We start from the raw sequence: 22,869 nt of genomic DNA, 5'->3' as shown, positions 1-22,869 counted from the left end.
CTACTATTGCTAGTGTTGCTACTACTACTACTACTACTACTACTACTACTACTACTACTATTGCTAGTGTTGCTACTACTACTACTACCACTACTACTACTACTACTACTATTGTTACTACTACTGCTGGTATTGCTACTACTACTACTACTACTACTACTATTGTCACTACTACTGCTAGTGTTGCTACTACTACTACTACTACTACTACTACTACTACTACTATTGTTACTACTACTACTATTGTTGCTACTACTACTATTGTTACTACTACTACTAGTGTTACTACTACTACTACTACTACTACTACTATTGTCACTACTACTGCTAGTGTTGCTACTACTACTACTACTACTACTACTACTACTACTACTACTACTATTACTACTACTGCTAGTGTTGCTACTACTACTACTACTACTACTACTACTACTACTACTACTACTATTGCTACTACTACTGCTAGTGTTGCTACTACTACTACTACTACTACTACTACTACTACTACTACTACTACTACTACTACTATTGCTACTACTACTACTAGTGTTGCTACTACTACTACTACTACTACTACTATTGTCACTACTACTGCTAGTGTTGCTACTACTACTACTACTACTACTACTACTACTACTACTATTGTTACTACTACTGCTAGTGTTGCTACTACTACTACTACTACTACTACTACTACTACTACTACTACTACTACTACTACTACTACTACTACTACTACTACTACTATTGCTACTACTACTACTACTAGTGTTGCTACTACTACCACTATCACTTTGTGTTACCTGGAAGCCAGACAAGTCTTTCCCAGACAGATTCTTCACCACCATTGTCTTTCAGAAGAAGATTAACTTGCTCAACAACAGTTTGTATGAACAACTGAAATGTTGGGAAGTAGTTTTCATAAGATTCAAAATCCATAAATTCTGCATCCTGGTAGAAAGATAACGTGTTAGTCAATCAATTATCTAATAATTAAAAATATAAAACGGTAACAACATCATAAGATCGTGTTCATGTGCAAGCAATGTCTCTTCTCTCTCTCGAGCTCAGATATCACCTTTGGTTGAATTAGATATCCATCTGTATGATCTGTGGAGAGCTCGTATTCTTTATTGGGAGTGAGTTGGCAGCGAGGATTTGTTTCAACGTAGATGTATTGGTCTCCATTCCTTCTTTTCCACTCCTCCTGCACCTTGTTTTCACAAAATCACATGTTATTATTTGTTTAAAATCAGAAAACATTGTCCAAGCAATAACATTAACAAAACATGAATTCGTGGTTTTAATGTCCTGTGTGCTTGATTGAATTCAGCCAAAGTAGAGTTGACATTTCAGATGGTCTTACCTCCCTGATCACAACATTTCTGGGAAGCAACAACACATTCAGGATGGACCTCTTTTTAGGAACAACTGGGGGCTTGTAGAACAACAAGACAAGTGCTCTTATAGGAACGGTGGGAGAGTCTTCATCCTTGACTTCACCATAAGCAGAGAATCCACTGATGTTTATTATGACATGTGTTTCTGTTGTCTCAAGAGGAGGGAGAAACTCAATGATGTCATCATCAGTCACATGGGCTACAGACAGGAAGTCACATCCACCACCTGGGAAAGAAAGAGAACATTTAGAGCTTTCTCTGACGAACAAGACAAACAAAACATTGCTGAGACTGTAGTAGAAAATAAAATACACAATAATTAGTAAATAAATAAGCAAATAACGAAAATGTGTTATTTCAGAAGAGTCCTGAAACATGAAAAGTGAAATGAACCTTCATGATAGTATTACTCACTATGGCAGATCTCACAGTGTGGGAGGTGTAGTTGACTGACAGACCCCTTAAGGCATGTAAACATGAAAAGTGAAATGAGCCTTCATGATAGTATTACTCACTATTGCAGATCTCACAGTGTGGGAGGTGTAGTTGATTGACAGACCCCTTAAGGCATGTAAACATGAACAGGGGACCTGCAGGTCTCTTGCCACTCTGGGATAGAAGCCTCATGTCCCAGTGGACTGTCCTATAGAGCACCTCTCCTTCTCCTTCCATCCTAAACACCAGGCCTGTTATACTGCACTGGAACAGACCTGCACTTGGGCACTGGAACCTGTAGAACAAACAATAATTTAATTTTGTGAGATTTTCCTGGAATTAAGGTTTTATACAAACTGCCAATGATAACATTAAATATATCAAGTTACCGGTATTCTCCCCTGTTGTCCTGATCATGGATTTCAGGTGTAAATTCATCTGGAGAACTCTAAAATGTAGAAACAATAGATACTGTAATTCAACCAATATTGTGAAGAATAGTTTTTAACTTAAAATGTTCATGGTCTTTTACCATGTGATGGTGATCCAGGAAGAGAGGAGAATCTAAAGAGAACCAGATTAACATCAATCATCATGTTTTACTATACAACTTCAACGTCATCATTGTTCCAGATGAAGATGTTAATGTATAGCTGTTACCCCTTTCTCTTCCCAACTCCTCATCATCAATCCTCTGGGTGTTCTCCTGTGTGTTTACAGATACCTCTGTGTTGAGACTGTTAGCCATCTTCAGTTCTCTCTCTAGGATGGGAGGACAGTCCATCTCCAGTTGGCTCCCTGGGATGGTTGAATTGTCCATCTCTACCTTTGGGGTTTTCTAGATTCAAATTAACAGAATAGATAGAAACATACTTCTATAACAGCAACATGTTCTATATTAATCTGACCTGTCCTCTGTTCTATTGTGAACATGTTGGTCACCATGGCAGCAGTGAGAAGGGCAGGGACAATCAGGCACCTTATGTTGAATGAAGAACGGGGTTCTGCCAAGGAATGGGACACAATGCTCCTCAATCATTTCGCCCCTGGAAACTAGACCAGGCCAGGATGGTTCCTCACTTGTTCTCCTTTTCTTTCCTGCAGGGGTCAGAGAGAGAGAGAGAGAGAGAGAGAGAGAGAGAGAGAGAGAGAGAGAGAGAGAGCAGAGAGGCAGAGAGAGAGAGAGAGACACAGAGAGAGAGAGAGAGAGACAGAGAGACAGAGAGAGTTTATAGTGTTGTTAGCTGGTTAACATACCAACAGGCTAGTGTAATAGTCAGTCTAGAAACAGTCAACAGGCTGTGCGGGGATCTTTGTGTGAATCTCTATCACTCAATATCCCAGATCTGAGTGTGTAATGATAAATCTATCGTCTGGATGTGTTACCTCTACTGTGAAATCTCTGGAACTTCTCTGCCAGGTCTTCCCGGTTCATCCTCCTCAGGATCCTCAGTGTGATCTCCACAACTCCCTCCGGGCCGTACCTCTTCAGCATCTGATCCACTGTGACCTGTCTGTCATTGTTCTCCAGCTGAGGTTTGGGGATGGGAGGAAAGCCAGTCAGGTAAGGTGGAAGCTGTTTGCTTGGAGTCAGTTCCTGCTGAAATATCTTCAGCTCGTCTGTGCTCAGCTCCTCCAGAGTGGCCAGCAGCAGAGCTTCTCTTTTCTTCTCTGCAGGTTTCTAAGAAAACAACAACAGAACAGATAGAACTTTAATTTGGTGACAACCCTTTCTTTCTGTCAGTATATCTGTCTCCATGTCTTCTACCAGGTGTGGGTTATGTGAACCTAAACATCCCCTCTCCTCCTCACCGTGACCAGTTCATATTTGTCCTTTGTGATTCCAGTTTCTTTGCTGCCTGCTGCCTCTCTGTCCAAGGCTCTCGAACGTCCAGCCAGGTGGACATGTTTCTTATCTCTCTCTTCATCATTGCCAGTGTCTGATGAGTTGCTCCACCATTTTGTTTCTGTTGTAGATACAGCTATAGAAGATGAAGTGAAGAGAGATAATGGTGTTGTTGTCTCATTACATTTTCCTGTTTATCTACAATTATCAATCTACATCACATTGTCTTCGTATAAGCAATTACAAGGAGCCTGTCCTCCTATAACTACCCCAACCAGCCTCCTCTGGCGTAGACCTACACTGAACTGTGATTGTGATGTATAGATTGATGTACATTATTGTTATATTACCTCTAGTGTGATCTCTCTGTAACTTCTCTGCTAGGTCTACTCGATTCATCCCCCTCAGGATCCTCAGTGTGATCCCCACAGCTCCCTCAGGGTCGTATCTCTTCACCATCTGATCCACTGTGTTCTGTCTGTCAGTGTTCTCCAGATGGCTCTCTGGGATGGGAGGAAAGCCAAGCGGCTGGACACTAGTCAGGTGAGACTGAAAAGTTTTCAGCTGTTCTTCAGTGAGTTCCTCCAGAGTGGTCAGCAGCAGAGCTGGAAAAGTCCATATCTGGGGTCTCTAAAAAGGTGACAAGATTTAAAGAAGGAATAGAAATACTGGTTACTGATACAAAGAACATGAATATAGCCACACACACACAAACATCCTAATTTCTCTGACAGATCATGTTTTCAAATGAGAGGGTGTTAGCGTGTTGTGCATGTGCACCAGTCCTGTCACCTGTAAGCTGTGCTGTACTGAGGAGGGAAGGAGCCTGGAAGGCTTCTCCATGACAACACTGGGTGGACAGAGGGCTTGGAAGAAGACAGGGCTGGAATCTGGAGTTATGGATGAAAATATTGATTTGTGATAAGAGCCTGAGTGACCAGAGGGACGCCCTTGGGGCATAGGGTCTCCCTGAGCGAGAGAGAGCGATATATATATATTTATATTAGCTGGTTAACTTTGATCCTACATTATAACATTACTAAAACTAAATGTTAACAATCTGGGGTGATCTTTGTTTGAATATAATCCCTATTACTCAACGGCCATGTCCAAATACCCATCCTGTACTTACTCTCAAAAGGCATTCAGGTATGTGAAAATAGGAAGTTTTATAGTTTGTGAACTTTAGAAAATCAACTATGCTTTAAATGCCAGGATGTCATACTTATTCATCTAGTAGAATTCACTGCATACCTTTGAGGAAGAGAATGGTGATTGTCAACAGCTGATAATGAGATAAGGGGAGGAGCTTTAACTAAATGAACAAATGGCGGGATTCAACGCAATTGTGCATTAGATGACACCTTCACAGTATAGATGAGCAGTATGCTGATATTTCCTGCTTCCTGCATTCGTTGTCACTAAAAAGTACCTTCTAAATGGTATGTAGTACTACTAATACATAGTATGTAGTTTTAGTGAGTAGTAGGCAAGACAGATTTTGTACACAGCCAATATTCCATCATGGAACCGATCGTGCAATGATAGATCTATCATGTTGCTGTGTTACCTCTAGTGTGATCTCTCTCTACACAGCCAATATCCCATCATGGAACCGATCGTGCAATGATAGATCTATCATGTTGCTGTGTTACCTCTAGTGTGATCTCTCTCTAACTTGGAATGAATGGTTGAGTGCTGTTTAATCTCAATGAGATCACCTGGATACATACAATAAATAAAAGAGTCTGCTGAATGTTTTTATGAAGTCAGTTGAATGTTCTTTCTGGTTAGACCTACACTGAACTGTGATGGTGATGTATAGATTGATGTACACTGTTGTTATGTTACCTCTGGTGTGATATTGCTCTAACTTCTCTGCTAGGTCTACTCGATTCATCCGCTTCAGGTTCACAAGTGTGATCTTCACAGCTCTCTCAGGGTCGTATCTCTTCATCATCTGATCCACTGTGACCTGTCCGTCAGTGTCCTCCAGATGGCTCTCTGGGATGGGAGGACAGTCAGGCAGCTGGACCGTAGTCAGGTTAGACTGAAATATCTTCAGCTGTTCTTCAGTGAGCTCCTTCAGGGTGGTCAGCAGCAGAGCTGGAACATCCAACATGGAGGATCTCTAAAATAACAAAGAAGATAAGATATAAATAAAAGGATAGAAATACAGACTACTGATATAAAATAAAGAACATGAACATAGCCACACACACACAATGTGTTAGGAATGTATTTTACTGTATTTTACGTGATAGGAATGTATTTTACTGTATTTTACGTGATAGGAATGTATTTTACTGTATTTTATGTGATAGGAATGTATTTTACTGTATTTTACGTGATATGAATGTATTTTACTGTATTTTACGTGATTGGAATGTATTTTACTGTATTTTACGTGATAGGAATGTATTTTACGCTACTGCTACTCTCCGTTTGTCATATATGCATTTAGCTATACCTACATGTACATACTACCTGAATTAGCCTGACTAACCGGTGCCTGTAAATAGCATCTCTACTGTTATATAGCCTCCCTACTGTATATAGCCTCATTACTGTTATAGAGCCTCGCTACTGTATATAGCCTCGCTACTGAATATAGCCTCACTACTGTATATAGCCTCTCTACTGTATATAGTCTCACTACTGTATATAACCTCTCTACTGTATATAGCCTCACTACTGTATATAGCCTCTCTACTGTATATAGCCTCTCTACTGTATATAGCCTCTGCTGTATATAGCCTCACTACTGCATATAGCCTCTACTGTATATAGCCTCTACTGTATATAGCCTCACGACTGTATATGGCCTCTACTGTATATGGCCTCTCTACTGTATATAGCCTCTCTACTGTATATAGCCTCTCTACTGTATATAGCCTCACTACTGCATATAGCCTCTGCTGTATATAGCCTCACTACTGCATATAGCCTCTACTGTATATAGCCTCACTACTGTATATGTCCTCTACTGTATATGGCCTCTCTATTGTATATGGCCTCTCTACTGTATATAGCCTCTCTACTGTATATAGCCTCTACTGCATATAGCCTCTACTGTATATAGCCTCACTACTGTATATAACCTCTCTACTGTATATAGCCTCTACTGTATATAGCCTCTACTGTATATAGCCTCACTACTGTATATAGCCTCACTACTGTATATAGCCTCACTACTGTATATATCCTCTACTGTATAAATCCTCTCTACTGTATAAAGCCTCTCTACTGTATATAGCCTCTCTACTGTATATAGCCTCTCTACTGTATAAAGCCTCTACTGTATAACGCCTCTCTACTGTATATAGCCTCTACTGTATATAGCCTCTACTGTATATAGCCTCTGCTGTATATAGCCTCTACTGTATAAAGCCTCTACTGTATAAAGCCTCTACTGTATAAAGCCTCTACTGTATATAGCCTCTACTGTATATAGCCTCTACTGTATATAGCCTCTACTGTATATAGCCTCTACTGTATATAGCCTCTACTGTATAAAGCCTCTACTGTATAAAGCCTCTACTGTATATAGCCTCTACTGTATATAGCCTCTACTGTATATAGCCTCTACTGTATATAGCCTCTACTGTATATAGCCTCTACTGTATATAGCCTCTACTGTATATAGCCTCTACTGTATATAGCCTCTACTGTATATAGCCTCTACTGTATATAGCCTCTACTGTATATAGCCTCTACTGTATAAAGCCTCTACTGTATATAGCCTCTACTGTATATAGCCTCTACTGTATATAGCCTCTACTGTATATAGCCTCTACTGCATATAGCCTCTACTGTATATAGCCTCTACTGTATATAGCCTCTACTGTATATAGCCTCTACTGTATATAGCCTCTACTGCTATTTTTCACTGTCCTTTTACTGTTGTTTTTATTTCTTTACTTATCTATTGTTCACCTAATACCTATAATTTTCTTAAAAATTGAACTGTTGGTTAGGGCCTGTAAGTCAGTATTTCACCTGTTGTATTTGGCCCACATGACAAGTAAACTTTGATTTGATTCACAGCTTTTTTTGTCTGATGGTGTGTGTAGGGATATGCCGCCTGACCCCCACCACTCATAGAGTATGTGTGTACTGTATCATTTCAAACTGTAGAACTGACTATGACAGTGAGTACAGGTGTTTTAACATATGAGGGTAGAACTGACTATGACAGTGAGTACAGGTGATGTAACATATGAGGGTAGACGTGATCCTATACTTCTCTAACCGTCCTCTTACCTGTGAGCTGAGCTGTCCTGAACTACCAGCTGAAGATAACGACCCCAACTCCTCAGACGAACCAGGGAAGGAAGGAGGAGGAGCTGCAGTGAAAGGAGGCCATGAAGGGTAACAGAAGGATTTGGGCCTGAGTTGGAATAAGGACAAGTGAGAGGGTGAGGCAGTACCTGAGGAAGAGGGGGAAACATGGGAAATAGAGGGGAAGATAGGAGGGGGATAGAGAGTCAGTTAGGGTTCTTGTCTACAGTTCTACTTCTCTGATCTCTAACTTCTCTGTCAGATTATTCTGGTTCATCTTCCAGATTAGGAAGCTCAGGAAGAGATATACAGTCATGATTAGGAAGTCTCATCTGTTTGTGAAATCTTCCTTACTGTATTGGTGACTGTATGATGGGATGTAATGAATGTTGGATTGTTGTTTAATCATCATGGGGTCACCTGGATACATCATGAATACACATTATAAAAGAGGGGTCACCTGGATACATCATGAATAAACATTATAAAAGAGGGGTCACCTGGATACATAATGAATAAACATTATAAAAGAGGGGTCACCTGGATACATCATGAATAAACATTATAAAAGAGGGGTCACCTGGATACATCATGAATAAACATTATAAAAGAGGGGTCACCTGGATACATCATGAATAAACATTATAAAAGAGGAGTCACCTGGATACATCATGAATAAACATTATAAAAGAGGGGTCACCTGGATACATCATGAATAAACATTATAAAAGAGGAGTCTGCTGAATGTTATTATGAAGTCAGTTGAATGTTCTTTCTGGTTAGACCTACACTGAACTGTGATGTATAGATTGGTGTACATTGTTGTTATGTTACCTCTAGTGTGATCTCTCTCTAACTTCTCTGTCTGATCATCCAGATCCATCCACCTCAGGATCCTCAATGTGATCTCCACAGCTCCCTCAGGACCGTATCTCTTCACCATCTGATCCACTGTGTTCTGTCTGTCAGTGTTCTTCAGCTGGCTCTCTGGGATGGGAGGAAAGCCAAGCGGCTGGACCGTAGTCAGATTAGACTGAAATGTCTTCAGCTGTTCTTCAGTGAGCTCCTCCAGACCGGTCAGCAGCAGAGCTGGAACATTCAACATGAAGGATCTCTAAAATAACAAAGATGACAACAGTGAGGAAGGAATATAAAACCTGACTACTGAAATAAAATAAAGAACATGAATATATGAATATTGTTAAGACGTACTAGAATATTTCTACTGGTCTCTCAATATCACATATCATCATGAAATACATTACATTACACACAAACACAGTATGTGGCTCTGATCTACAGTTGAAGTCGGAGGTTTACATACACTTAGGTTGAAGCAATCAAGACTTGACACTAGTAATTTTTCCAACAATTGTTTACAGTGAATTATAAGTGAGATAATCAGCCTGTATCCCATTTCCAGCAGGTCAGAAGGTTACATACACTAAGTTGACTGTGCCTTTAAACAGCTTGGAAAATTCCAGAAAATGACGTCATGGCTTTAGAAGCTTCTGATAGGCTAACTGACATCATTTGAGTTCATTGGTGGTGTACCTGTGGATGTAAACTGAGCAAAAAAAGAAACGTCCTCTCACTGTCAACTGCGTTTATTTTTATTTTTTTGTAAATATTTGCATGAACATAACAAGATTCAAAAACTGAGACATAAACTGAACAAGTTCTACAGACATGTGACTAACAGAAATGGAATAATGTGTCCCTGAACAAAGGGAGTCAAAATCAAAAGTAACAGTCAGTATCTGGTGTGGCCACCAGCTGCATTAAGTACTGCAAGTACTGCAGTGCATCTCCTCCTCATGGACTGCACCAGATTTGACAGTTCATGCTGTGAGACGGTAACCCACTCTTCCACCAAGGCACCTGCAAGTTCCCGGACATTTCTGGGGGGAATGGCCCTAGCCCTCACCATCCGATCCAACAGGTCCCAGACATGCTCAATGGGATTGAGATCCGGGCTCTTCGCTGGCCATGGCTGAACACTTACATTCCTGTCTTGCAGGAAATCACACACAGAATGAGCAGTATGGCTGGTGGCATTGTCATGCTGGAGGATCATGTCAGGATGAGCCTGCAGGAAGGGTACCACATGAGGGAGGAGGATGTCTTCCCTGTAACGCACACATTGCTATTGCCTCCAATGACAACAAGCTCAGTCCGATGATGCTGTGACACACCGCCCCAGACCATGACAGACCCTCCACCTCCAAATCGATCCCGCTCCAGAGTACAGGCCTCGGTGTAACTCTCATTCCTTCGACGATAAACGCAAATCCGTCCATCACCCCTGGTGAGACAAAACTGCGACTCGTCAATGAAGAGCACTTTTTGCCAGTCCTGTCTGGTCCAGCGACCGGTGGGTTTGTTTCCATAGACAACATTGTTAACGGTGATGTCTGGTGAGGACCTGCCTTACAACAGGCCTACAAGCCCTCAGTCCAGCCTCTCTCAGCCTATTGCGAACAGTCTGAGCACTGATGGAGGGATAACAGCTTGCAGAATGTAGGCAATTAAGGTCACAGTTATGAAAACTTAGGACAATAAAGACAATTCCTGATGTAACTCGGCAGTTGTTGCCATCCTGTACCTGTCCCACAGGTGTGATGTTTGGATGTACCGATCCTGTGCAGGTGTTGTTACATGTGGTCTGCCACTGTCTCCTTGTAGCGCTGTCTTAGGCATCTCACAGTACGGACATTGCAATTTATTGCCCTGGCCACATCTGGAGTCCTCATGCCTCCTTGCAGCATGCCTAAGGAACGTTCATGCAGATGAGCAGGGATCCTGTGCATCTTTCCTTTGGTGTTTTTCCAGAGTCAGTAGAAAGGCCTCTTTATTGTCCTAAGTTTTCATAACTGTGACCTTAATTGCCTACCGTCTGCAAGCTGTTAGTGTCCTAACGACCGTTCCACAGGTGCATGTTCATTATTTGTTTATGGTACATTGAACAAGCATGAGAAACAGTGTTTTAACCCTTTACAAAGAAGATCTGTGAATTTATTTGGATTTTTACGAATCATCTTTGAAAGACAGAGTCCTGAAAAAGGGACGTTTCTTTTTTTGCATTTATTTCAAGGCATTAAAACTCAGTGCCTCTTTGCTTGACATCATAGAAAAATCAAAGGAAATCAGCCAAGAACTCAGAAGTCTGGTTCATCCTTGGGAGCAATTTCCAAACGCCTGAAGGTACCATGTTCATCTGTACAATCAATAGTATGCAAGTATAAACACCATGGGACCACGCAGCTGTCATACCACTCAGGAAGGAGACACATTCTGTCTCCTAGAGATGAACGTACTTTGGTGCGAAAAGTGCAAATCAATCCGGGAACAACAGCAAAGGACCTTGTGAAGATGCTGGAGGAAACAGGTACAAAAGTATCTATATCCACTGTAAAACGTCATAACCTGAAAGGCCGCTCAGCAAGGAAGAAGCAACTGCTCCAAAACCATCATAAAAAAGCCAGACTACGGTTTGCAACTGCACATGGGGACAAAGATCATACTTTTTGGAGAAATGTCCTCTGGTCTGACGAAACAAAAATAGAACTGTTTGGCCATAATGACCATCATTATGTTTGGAGGAAAAAGGGGGATGCTTGCAAACCGAAGAACACCATCTCAACCGTGAAGCACGGGGGTGGCAGCATCATGCTGTGGGGGTGCTTCGCTGCAGAAGGGACTGGTGCACTTCACAAAATAGATGGCATCATGAGGAACGAAAATTATGTGGATATATTGAAGCAACATCTCAAGACTTAAGTCAGTAAGTTAAAGCTTGTTCGCAAATGGGTCTTCCAAATGGACAATGACCGAAAAGCATACTTCCAAAGATGTGGCAAAATGGCTGAAGGACAATAAAGTCAAGGGATTGGAGCGACCATCACAAATCACTTACCTCAATCCTATAGAAAATGTGTGGGTGGAACTTGATAAAAAAATGTAAAGGTTTAAGATAAATGATTAAATAATTCTACCCAGAAACTTAACCATTAGGGATTAGAGGTTATTTAGCATGGATAAGGAGTAATTAAAATATTAAACATATGTCCAACTCGGTTGGACTGGGGAAGAGAGGAATGTATGTGTGTTCCGAAAGAAAACAAAGAGGATCCTTAACCTCGGTTTGAACCGACCCCTATAATCGTTGGAAAGTACGATAGGACAGGGAGTACCCCTCCAGGTTTCCTTTATCTGGGGGGGAATGGAACTGTCCGCTGGGTAGTGATAAACTGTGGTGAGAATTGAAGAGAAGAAGAAAGCTCTCCTAATGTTAGTGTGCATGTGTGTGCATCGGTCAGAAGAATGTTATAAAAGAAACATCTTTGTATGTGAATGGGAGAGCTCTCGTGAATAAACTTGTGTTTGACTAATTGGGGATTTTGTCAGTTTCATTTAAACCAGAACTTTACACACTCTGGGTTGCAGACCGATTAGGATAATTGAAAATTATAAGCTTTGATAATAAAATTCTATATCAGAACTGTGCGAGCGAGGAGGCCTACAAACCTGACTCAGTTACACCAGCTGTCAAGAGGAATGGGCCAAAATTCACCCAACTTATTGCGGGAAGCTTGTGGAAGGCTACCCGAAACGTTTGACCCAAGTTAAACAATTTAAAGGCAATTTTACAAAATACTAATTGAGTGTATGTAAACTTCTGACCCACTGGGAATGTGATGAAAGAAATAAAAGCTGAAATAAATCAATCATTTTCTCTACTAGTATTCTGACATTTCACATTTTTAAAATAAAGTGGTGATCCTAACTGACCTAAAACAATACATTTTTACTAGGATTAAATGTCAGGAATTGTGAAAGATTGAGTTTAAATGTATTTGGCTAAGGTGTATGTAAACTTCCGACTTCATATGTGGTTTGATCACAATGACATTTGACCTCTCAGACATGACCCCTAGTCTTACCTTCATAAACCCCGGCTTCTTCTCCAGCATAGAGATTTTAGTCTCCAGATCATGGTCCTCCACAGACAGGGTCAACCTGGACGCAGAAACAGTCACACACTGTCCTGTTCCCCTACAGCACCACTACATGCTGTGGTCACTACACTGTTCTGTTCCCCTACACCACCACTACATGCTGTGGTCACTACACTGTCCTGTTCCCCTACAGCACCACTACATGCTGTGGTCACTACACTGTTCTGTTCCCCTACAACACATGCTGTGGTCACTAAACTGTTCTGTTCCCCTACACCACCACTACATGCTGTGGTCACTACACTGTTCTGTTCCCCCTACACCACCACTACATGCTGTGGTCACTACACTGTTCTGTTCCCCTACACCACCACCACATGCTGTGGTCACTACACTGTTCTGTTCCTCTACATGCTGTGGTCACTACACTGTTCTGTTCCCCTACAGCACCACCACATGCTGTGGTCACTACACTGTTCTGTTCCCCTACACCACCACTACATGCTGTGGTCACTACACTGTCCTGTTCCCTTACACCACCACTACATGCTGTGGTCACTACACTGTTCTGTTCCCCTACAGCACCACTACATGCTGTGGTCACTACACTGTTCTGTTCCCCTACACCACCACCACATGCTGTGGTCACTACACTGTTCTGTTCCCCTACACCACCACCACATGCTGTGGTCACTACACTGTTCTGTTCCCCTACACCACCACCACATGCTGTGGTCACTACACTGTTCTGTTCCCCTACAGCACCACTACATGCTGTGGTCACTACACTGTTCTGTTCCCCTACACCACCACCACATGCTGTGGTCACTACACTGTTCTGTTCCCCTACACCACCACCACATGCTGTGGTCACTACACTGTTCTGTTCCCCTACACCACCACCACATGCTGTGGTCACTACACTGTTCTGTTCCCCTACACCACCACCACATGCTGTGGTCACTACACTGTTCTGTTCCCCTACAGCACCACTACATGCTGTGGCCACTTCACTGTTGTTGAATTCATTTCACTCAGTTCATGACGATGATGTAATAAAATATGTTATGGTAGAGTTGTTAATATTAGACTAATTTAATGTTATTATCTTCACTCACCTTCTAGAAGACATGCTGTGGACAGTTCTGGCACACCACTTATAGATGTTGAACACTGTTCTGCTCCACACACCACACACACTTGCTGTGGTCACTACACTGTTCTGTTCCCCACACACCACACATGCACACACACACACTGTTCACTAATTTAATGTTATTACTTCACTCACCTTCTACACAGGTGCTGTGGTCACACACACACATACATGTTGAACACACACACACACACACACACCACACACACACACACACACACACACACACACTAGACTGCAGTGTCTTCAGAGAATACTGTGATCTACTGTATGTGGTTTGCTCACATTGATTTTAGACATGGCCACTAGTCTTACCTTCAGCACCTTCAGCTCCACCTCCAGCCTAGAGATCACAGTATCCAGACCACGACGCTTCTCTCCAGACAGGGTCACTACACTGTTCTGACACACCAACATGCTGTGGTCACTACACTGTTCTGTTCCCCTACACCACCACTACATGCTGTGGTCACTACACTGTTCTGTTCCCCTACACCACCACCACATGCTGTGGTCACTACACTGTTCTGTTCCCCTACACCACATATGTCAGAGTCAAGGCCCACACCACATCCTGTGGTCACTACAGGTTCTTTTACGGTCACCACTGGGACCACATGCTGTGGATTTATTATTCAGACCACCACATGCTGTGGTCACTACACTGTCCTGTTTCCCACAGACCGCAGCACAGCCGGTGGTCACTACACTGATCTGTTCCCCTTTACACCACCACTACATTTCCCACAATGTGGTCACTACACCACAGTAGGCTGTTCCCCTTCATTTCACCATATTTATTGGCACAGCAGTCTGTCAGCATCACAGTAAAATTAACTTTCAGATACCCATCAAAAATGGCAAAACGGAAGGTGGACACTGAGAACCGTTCTGGGTTTCAAACAAGGTGTGGTCACTATATGTTCACTAGCTGGAAAACCTGTGCACCACTACATGCTGTGTCTTCTGTGTGGAGAAAGTGTGGCTGTACTGAAAGAGTATAATCTGAGACGACATTATGAAACGAAACACGCGGACAAAAACAAGAATATGGACATGTGGTCAAAGTTCTGCTACACACCAACAGGCAGTGGAATTAAACACTGTGGCCTCAAATCTGTTCCCCTACAGCACAGGCTGTTCTGTTCAAAAATGCCAAATCACAAGGCCAGGCTGCTGTCACCACATGCTGTGGTCAGTTTTCTTTTGGCAGAATGCTGTGAGATCTGCTAAACACATGCTGTGGTCACTACATTTACACATGCTGTGGTCACTACATTTCTGTTCAAAAACTGCATGATTAAAGCTTGGTCACTACACTGTTTGCCCACACCACCAACATGCTGTGGTCAACTCTTTTTAAATGTGAGTTCTGAGCAGAAACACCATTGCACCACATGCTGTGGTCACCAGTTGTCCATCAATCTAAAAGACAGCTGTGGTGAAAAACCACCAAAGATTTCATTGCATATTCCTTGGCTGTGGACACAGAGCACATTTCTGACTGTTTGTTCCCCTACACCACCACCACATGCTGTGGTCAACACTGTTCTTTCATCCACGGAGTGGACTCCAGTTCCCTACATGCTGTGACACAGGAGTTTTTTGGTCACTTGTTCTGTCCTATGCATGGCACAACTACATGCTGTGGTCATGATTTGTATGAAGAGGTGTCACTACATGTTCTGTAAATGATGATGGGTCACTACACTGTTCTGGGAAACCACATGCTGTGGGTTTGACACCACCACATGCTGTGGTCACACACTGTTCGATGTGTGGACACAGGAGCGGACTGGTGGCGAAGATACTGGGAAAAGATGTCAAGAGTTCTGAAAACGCGACAGGTGAGCTGACAGCTTATCATTGTATCATACACCAGGACACTGTTCTGATTTGTGCTGTGGTAAAGCCTTGAAAATGGAGCATGTAATGAGCATACGAACAGTCCTGTTCCCCTCGGCTTGTAGCTACTACATGCTGTGGTCAATTTTTTATTTGGTCACTACACGTCCATTTGACTTTGACACCCCTGCCCTACACCACCACTACATGCTGTGGTCACTACACTGTTCTGTTCTCCTACACCACCACCACATGCTGTGGTCACTACACTGTTCTGTTCCCCTACACCACCACCACCACATGCTGTGGTCACTACACTGTTCTGTTCCCCTACACCACCACCACTACATGCTGTGGTCAGTACACTGTTCTGGTCCCCTACACCACTACATGCTGTGGTCACTACACTGTCCTGTTCCCCTACACCACCACTACATGCTGTGGTCACTACACTGTCCTGTTCCCCTACAGCACCACTACATGCTGTGGTCACTACACTGTTCTGTTCCCCTACACCACTACATGCTGTGGTCACTACACTGTTCTGTTCCCCTACAGCACCACTACATGCTGTGGTCACTACACTGTTCTACATTCATTTCACTCAGTTAATGAGGATGATGTAATAGAGGTATAGAAGAGATGTTAGAGGGTCAATTCACCACTTTTAAAGTTGATTATCTCTCCACCACCATTCAATGTTACCAGTGACTATAGCAAATCAATCAAATGCATTTCATAAAGACCTTTTATAATCAGCAGCTGTGACAAAGTGCTTATACAGAAGCCCAGCCGAAAACCCCAAGCAGCAAAGCAATGCAGATGTTGAAGCACGGCAGCAAGGAAGAAACTCTCTAGAAAGGCAGGAACCTCGGGAAGAGACGGTGGAGGCTGCTGAGGGGAGGACGGCTCATAGTAAAGCCAAGAATAAAGTCAATGGAATGGAGATCCTCCAGGTGTAATTCACATTCTGTATTAGTCTCTACCGGTAAAGGAGATTGTGGACTTCAGGAAACAGCAGAGGGAGCCACCCCCCCCCCCCTATCCACATCGAGCAGTGGAGAAGGTGGAAAGATTTAAATTCCTCGGCGTACACATCAGGGACAAGCTGAAATGGTCCACCCACACAGACAGAGTGGTGGAAAAAGGCGCAACAGCGCTTCTTCAACCTCAGGAGGATAAACAAATCTGGCTTGTCACCTAAAACACTCGCAAACTTTTACAGATGCACAATTGGGGCGGCAGGGTAGCCTAGTGGTTAGAGCGTTGGAGTAACCAAAAGGTTGCAAGTTCAAATCCCCCAGCTGACAAGGTACAAAATCTGTCGTTCTGCCCCTGAACAGGCAGTTAACCCACTGTTCCTAGGCCGTCATTGAAAATAATAATTGGTTCTTAACTGACTCGCCTGGTTAAATAAAGGTAAAAAAAAATAAAAAAAACAATTGAGAGCATCCTGTCCGGCTGTATCACCACCTTTTACGTCAATTCCACCAGCCTCAACCGTAAGGCTCTCCAGACGGTGGTGAGGTCCGCACAACGCATCACCGGGGGCAAACTACCTGCCCTCCAGGACACCTACAGCACCTGATGTCACAGGAAGGCCAAAAAGATCATCAAGGACAACAACAACCCGAGCCACTGCCTGTTCACCCCGCTATCATCCAGAAGGCGAGGTCAGTACAGGTGCATCAAAGCAGGGACCGAGAGACTGAAAAACAGCTTCTATCTCAAGGTCATCAGACTGTTAAACAGCCGCCACTAACTCAGAGAGGCTGCTGCCAACACACTGACATGAAATCATTGGCCACTTTAATAAGTAGATCACTTGTCACTTTAATAATGCCACTTTAATAATGTTTACAGATCTTGCATTACTCATCTCATATGTATATACTGTATTTTATACCATGTATTGCATCTTGCCTATGCCACTCGGTCATCGCTCATCCATATATTTATATGTATATATTTTTCTTCCATTTCTAATTAGATTGTTGTGTATTAGGTAGTTGTTGTGGAATTGTTAGATATTACTGACATTACTGGGAACTAGATGCACAAGCATTTTGCTACACTCACAATAACATCTGCTAACCATGTGTATGTGACCAATAACATCTGCTTAACATGTGTATGTGACCAATACATTTGATTTGAAGTGGATCTATGTAATATTTAAAGCAGCTCAGCTAATGCAGAAATCCAGCACTACTGAGTGGACAGACCCGAATTCTATAGAATTCTACAGTGGACAGAACCGAATTCTATAGAATTCTACAGTGGACAGAACCAAATTCTATAGAATTCTACAGTGGACAGAACCAAATTCTATAGAATTCTACAGTGGACAGAACCGAATTCTATAGAATTCTACAGTGGACAGAACCAAATTCTATAGAATTCTACAGTGGACAGAACCAAATTCTATAGAATTCTACAGTGGACAGAACTAAATCCTATAGAATTCTACAGTGGACAGAACCAAATTCTATAGAATTCTACAGTGGACAGAACTAAATCCTATAGAATTCTACAGTGGACAGAACTAAATCCTATAGAATTCAACAGTGGACAGAACCAAATTCTATAGAATTCTACAGTGGACAGAACCAAATTCTACAGTGGACAGAACCGAATTCTACAGAATTCTACAGTGGACAGAACCAAATTCTACAGTGGACAGAACCGAATTCTATAGAATTCTACAGTGGACAGAACCAAATTCTACAGTGGACAGAACCGAATTCTATAGAATTCTACAGTGGACAGAACCAAATTCTACAGTGGACAGAACCAAATTCTACAGTGGACAGAACTAAATCCTATAGAATTCTACAGTGGACAGTACCGAATTCTATAGAATTCTACAGTGGACAGAATTCCCCCACACCCCCCCGCCCAGCTCCCTGTAATTCACACCTTGGACTAGTATACTCTATGTCCACTCATATCCACTCTGAGGGGTGTCCCTGGCTGTACCAGGTAGAGAATATACTCTATGTCCACTCATATCCACTCTGAGGGGTGTCCCTGGCTGTACCAGGTAGAGAATAGACTCTATGTCCACTCATATCCACTCTGAGGGGTGTCCCTGAATGTACCAGGTAGATAATATACTCTATGTCCACTCATATCCACTCTGAGAGGTGTCCCTGGCTGTACCAGGTAGACAATAGATAATATACCAGGTAGATAATAGATAATATACTCTATGTCCACTCATATCCACTCTGAGGGGTGGTCCTGGCTGTACCAGGTAGATAATGTACTCTATGTCCACTCTGAGGGGTGGTCCTGGCTGTACCAGGTAGATAATATACTCTATGTCCACTCATATCCACTCTGAGGGGTGGTCCTGGCTGTACCAGGTAGATAATAGATAATATACCAGGTAGATAATAGATAATGATAATATCCACTCTGAGGGGTGGTCCTGGCTGTACCAGGTAGATAATGTACTCTATATCCACTCTGAGGGGTGGTCCTGGCTGTACCAGGTAGATAATATACTCCATGTTCACTCACATTCCAGAAGAGGTGCTGGGGAGTTTGCTGGACAGCTCTTCACTCTCCTCCCCTGCTGGTGTCCTTTCCTTCTCAGAGGCAGCTACCTCCTACACACACACACACACACACACACACACACACACACACACACACACACACACACACACACACACACACACACACACACACACACACACACACACGGCACTGTAACTGCCTGATATCATACTAGGTTAGGGTCTAGCCGTGTAATGGAACTTAATGGATGAGACAGTCATTGTTGAGATCACTATGTCTCTTGAAAACGTCTCTTGATTGAGATGGTATGTGATTGAAATCGCAAAAGTTTACAATGTAGATTGTAAACTATTTCAGATTTCTTCACTCCTTCGAATGATGTGAAAGTACTACCTATAAATGAATCGGATATTACTGCGTTATGAATTCATAGCTAGATTATAACCTAGACATTTTAATGTAGACCTATTAACTATTACACCACATGTTGTTGCATTCCATCATGTAAAGTACTTTTCCCTCGTTACTTTGATCGAGTCAATCTAACACTTCCGTGTTGCTGTAAGAGAAATATGAAACGGATACAATGTAGCCTACTTTACTGTATCGCCAACCTTTACCAGTGAAATTTACCACTAATATTTATCCACGAAATAACAGCATACTCAGTTTTACTTCAAACTATTGTCTTACCTTGGATGGGTCCATTTCCTGCCACTCCAGACGCAGCCAGACAACTGGAAAATAATGAAACCTGATCGTAGAGCCCTACACTTTCGTTTTCAGCAGTTCAGCCCATCACAACCACCCTATAGTTCATTCTCTTGTAGTGCGTCGCCCTCTTGTGGACAAACCGACAACAAACCAAAATAGATGTGAGAGCCATCCTTATCTAGCGATGAAGTCGATTCAACATCTGATAATATTTTGTTCTTTATGTTTCCAGTTGAATCACAGGTTGTAATTGTAATTAAACAATATTCTGATTCCTTTTGTGGCTGTGTGGGATTTATTTGAGATAAGAAGAAAACATGAAAATATACTGTATGTTAATAATTGTCTGCCTGCTTGTCTGGATGTAGGAGTAGGGTTGCAAAATTCCGGGAATTGTCAATAAATTCCCTGGCTCTCCAGAGGATTCCGGATTTCCTGCGTATTCTCTCCTGATACTGGGAATACTCCAATAGGGATTTCGGGAAAACCAGGGGATTTATTAAAAACGTATTCGGGATCGGAGTCTCTTCCACGGGACGGTTGAGTTAACGTAGGCTCATGCGATTAGCATGAGGTTGTAAATAGCAAGAACATTTCCCAGGACATGATATTGGCAGAAAGCTTAAATTCTTGTTAATCTAACTGCACTGCCCAATTTACAGTAGCTATTACAGTGAAAGAAAACCATGCTAGTGTTTGAGGCGAGTGCACAATTTTGAACATGAAAAGTTATTAATAAACTAATTAGGCACATTTGGGCAGTCTTGATACAACATTTTGAACAGAAATGCAATGGTTCATTGGATCAGTCTAAAACTTTGCACATACACTGCTGCCATCTAGTGGCCAAATCTAAATTGTACAAGGGCTGGAATAATATATTATGGCCTCTTGCATTTCAAAGATGATGGTACAAAAAAAATACAAAGAACGTTATTTTTGTTGTTGGAATTTTACCCCTTTTTATCCCCAATTTCGTGGTATCCATTTGTTGTAGTAGCTACTATCTTGTCTCATCGCTACAACTCCCGTACGGCTCGGGAGAGACGAAGGTTGAAAGCCATGCGTCCTCCGATACACAACCCAACCAAGCCGCACTGCTTCTTAACACAGCGCGCATCCAACCCGGAAGCCAGCCGCATCAATGTGCCGGAGGAAACACCGTGCACCTGGCAACCTTGGTTAGCGCGCACTGCGCCTGGCCCGCCACAGGAGTCGCTGGTGCGCGATGAGACAAGGACATCCCTACCGACCAAGCCCTCCCTAGCCCGGACGACGCTAGGCCAAATGTGTGTCGACCCATGGACCTCCCGGTCGCGGCCGGTTACGACAGAGCCTGGGCGCGAACCCAGAGTCTCTGATGGCACAGCTAAAGAACGGTTGTTTTAATCTTTGTATTATCTTTTACCAGATATATTTGTGTTATATTCTACTACATTCATTTCACATTTCCATAAATTTCAAAGTGTTTCCTTTCCGGGGCGGCAGGGTAGCCTAGTGGTTAGAGCATTGGACCAGTAACCAGAAGGTTGCAAGTTCAAACCCCCGAGCTGACAAGGTACAAATCTGTCGTTCTGCCCCTGAACAGGCAGTTAACCCACTGTTCCTAGGCCATCATTGTAAATAAGAATTTGTTCTTAACTGACTTGCCTAGTAAAATAAAGGTAAAAAAAATGGTACCAAGAATATGCAGAACCTTGCTTCAGGGCCTGAGCTACTGGCAGTTAGATTTGGGGATGTCATTTTAGGCAAAAATTTAAAAAAAGGGGCATATCCTTAATTAACATTGTAGGAACCCGATGCAGGACACTTATCCTAGTCTCTAGGGCCCCCTGGTGGTTCAGCAGGACATTACACTGTAATGTGTGATGATGGGGAAGAGGAGGAGGGCATGTGATGCTGTAAGGGAGGAATGACAGAGCGAGAGAGAAAGAGAGGAAGAAAGAGAAAGAGAGTCAGCCTAAAATAATTGAATAAATATTAGATGTAAATGAATACAGTAAAGTCATGATGTAATTAATTATATTATAATCAGACAGGTCAATTCAAGTTTGGAGATGACACAACAGCAGTAGGCTTGATTACCGACAACGATGAGACAGCCTACAGGGAGGAGGTGAGGGCTCTGGGAGTGTGGTGCCAGGAAAATAACCTCTCACTCAATGTCAACAAAACTAAGGAAATGATTGTGGGCTTCAGGAAACAGCAGAGGGAGCAGCCCTCTATCCACATCGACAGGACAGCGGTGGAGGAGGTGGAAAGTTTTAAGCTCCTCAGCGTACACCTCACTGACAAACTGAAATGGTCCACCCACACAGACAGCGTGGTGAAGAAGGCGCAACAGCGCCTCTTCAACCTCAGGAGGCTAAAGAAATTTGGCATAACACCTAAAACCCTTACAAACTTTTAGAGATGCACAATTGAGAGCATCCTGTCGAGCTGCATCACCGCCTGGTATGGCAACTACAACTGCACCGCCCACAACCGCAAAGCTCTCCAGAGGGTGGTGCGGTCTGCCCAACGCATGACCAGGGGCAAACTTCCCGCCTTCCTGGACACCTACAGCACCCGATGCCATAGGAAGGACAAAGATATCTTTAAGGGCATCAACCACCCGAGCCACTGCCTGTTCACCACGCTATCATCCAGAAGGTGAGATCAGTACAGGTGCATCAAAGCTGTGACCGAGAGACTGAAAAACAGCTTCTA

General features: G+C 42.8%; 1 protein-coding gene across 1 annotated transcript; it reads right to left on the bottom strand.

Moving 5' to 3' along the window:
• Positions 1-789: 789 nt before the first annotated feature.
• Positions 790-20,236, bottom strand: LOC135528191 (uncharacterized). The gene is made up of 19 exons (XM_064957106.1): positions 20,140-20,236; positions 19,447-19,535; positions 12,906-12,981; positions 8,797-9,076; positions 8,317-8,382; positions 7,945-8,111; positions 5,533-5,812; positions 4,474-4,571; positions 4,032-4,311; positions 3,648-3,817; positions 3,222-3,516; positions 2,815-2,933; positions 2,496-2,673; positions 2,368-2,399; positions 2,225-2,283; positions 1,916-2,130; positions 1,367-1,626; positions 1,079-1,213; positions 790-951 (listed from the first exon to the last, which is right to left on the bottom strand). The coding sequence occupies exons 1-19, from the start codon at positions 20,152-20,154 to the stop codon at positions 790-792; spliced, it is 2,976 nt and encodes a 991-aa protein (XP_064813178.1). The 5' UTR covers positions 20,155-20,236.
• Positions 20,237-22,869: the final 2,633 nt, after the last annotated feature.

The sequence above is a fragment of the Oncorhynchus masou genome, chromosome 5 (genome assembly GCF_036934945.1).
Source record: "Oncorhynchus masou masou isolate Uvic2021 chromosome 5, UVic_Omas_1.1, whole genome shotgun sequence".
Classification (NCBI taxonomy): domain Eukaryota; kingdom Metazoa; phylum Chordata; class Actinopteri; order Salmoniformes; family Salmonidae; genus Oncorhynchus; species Oncorhynchus masou.
The sequence above is the reverse complement of the archived record's forward strand: the minus strand, read 5'-3'. Positions and strand labels throughout refer to the sequence as shown.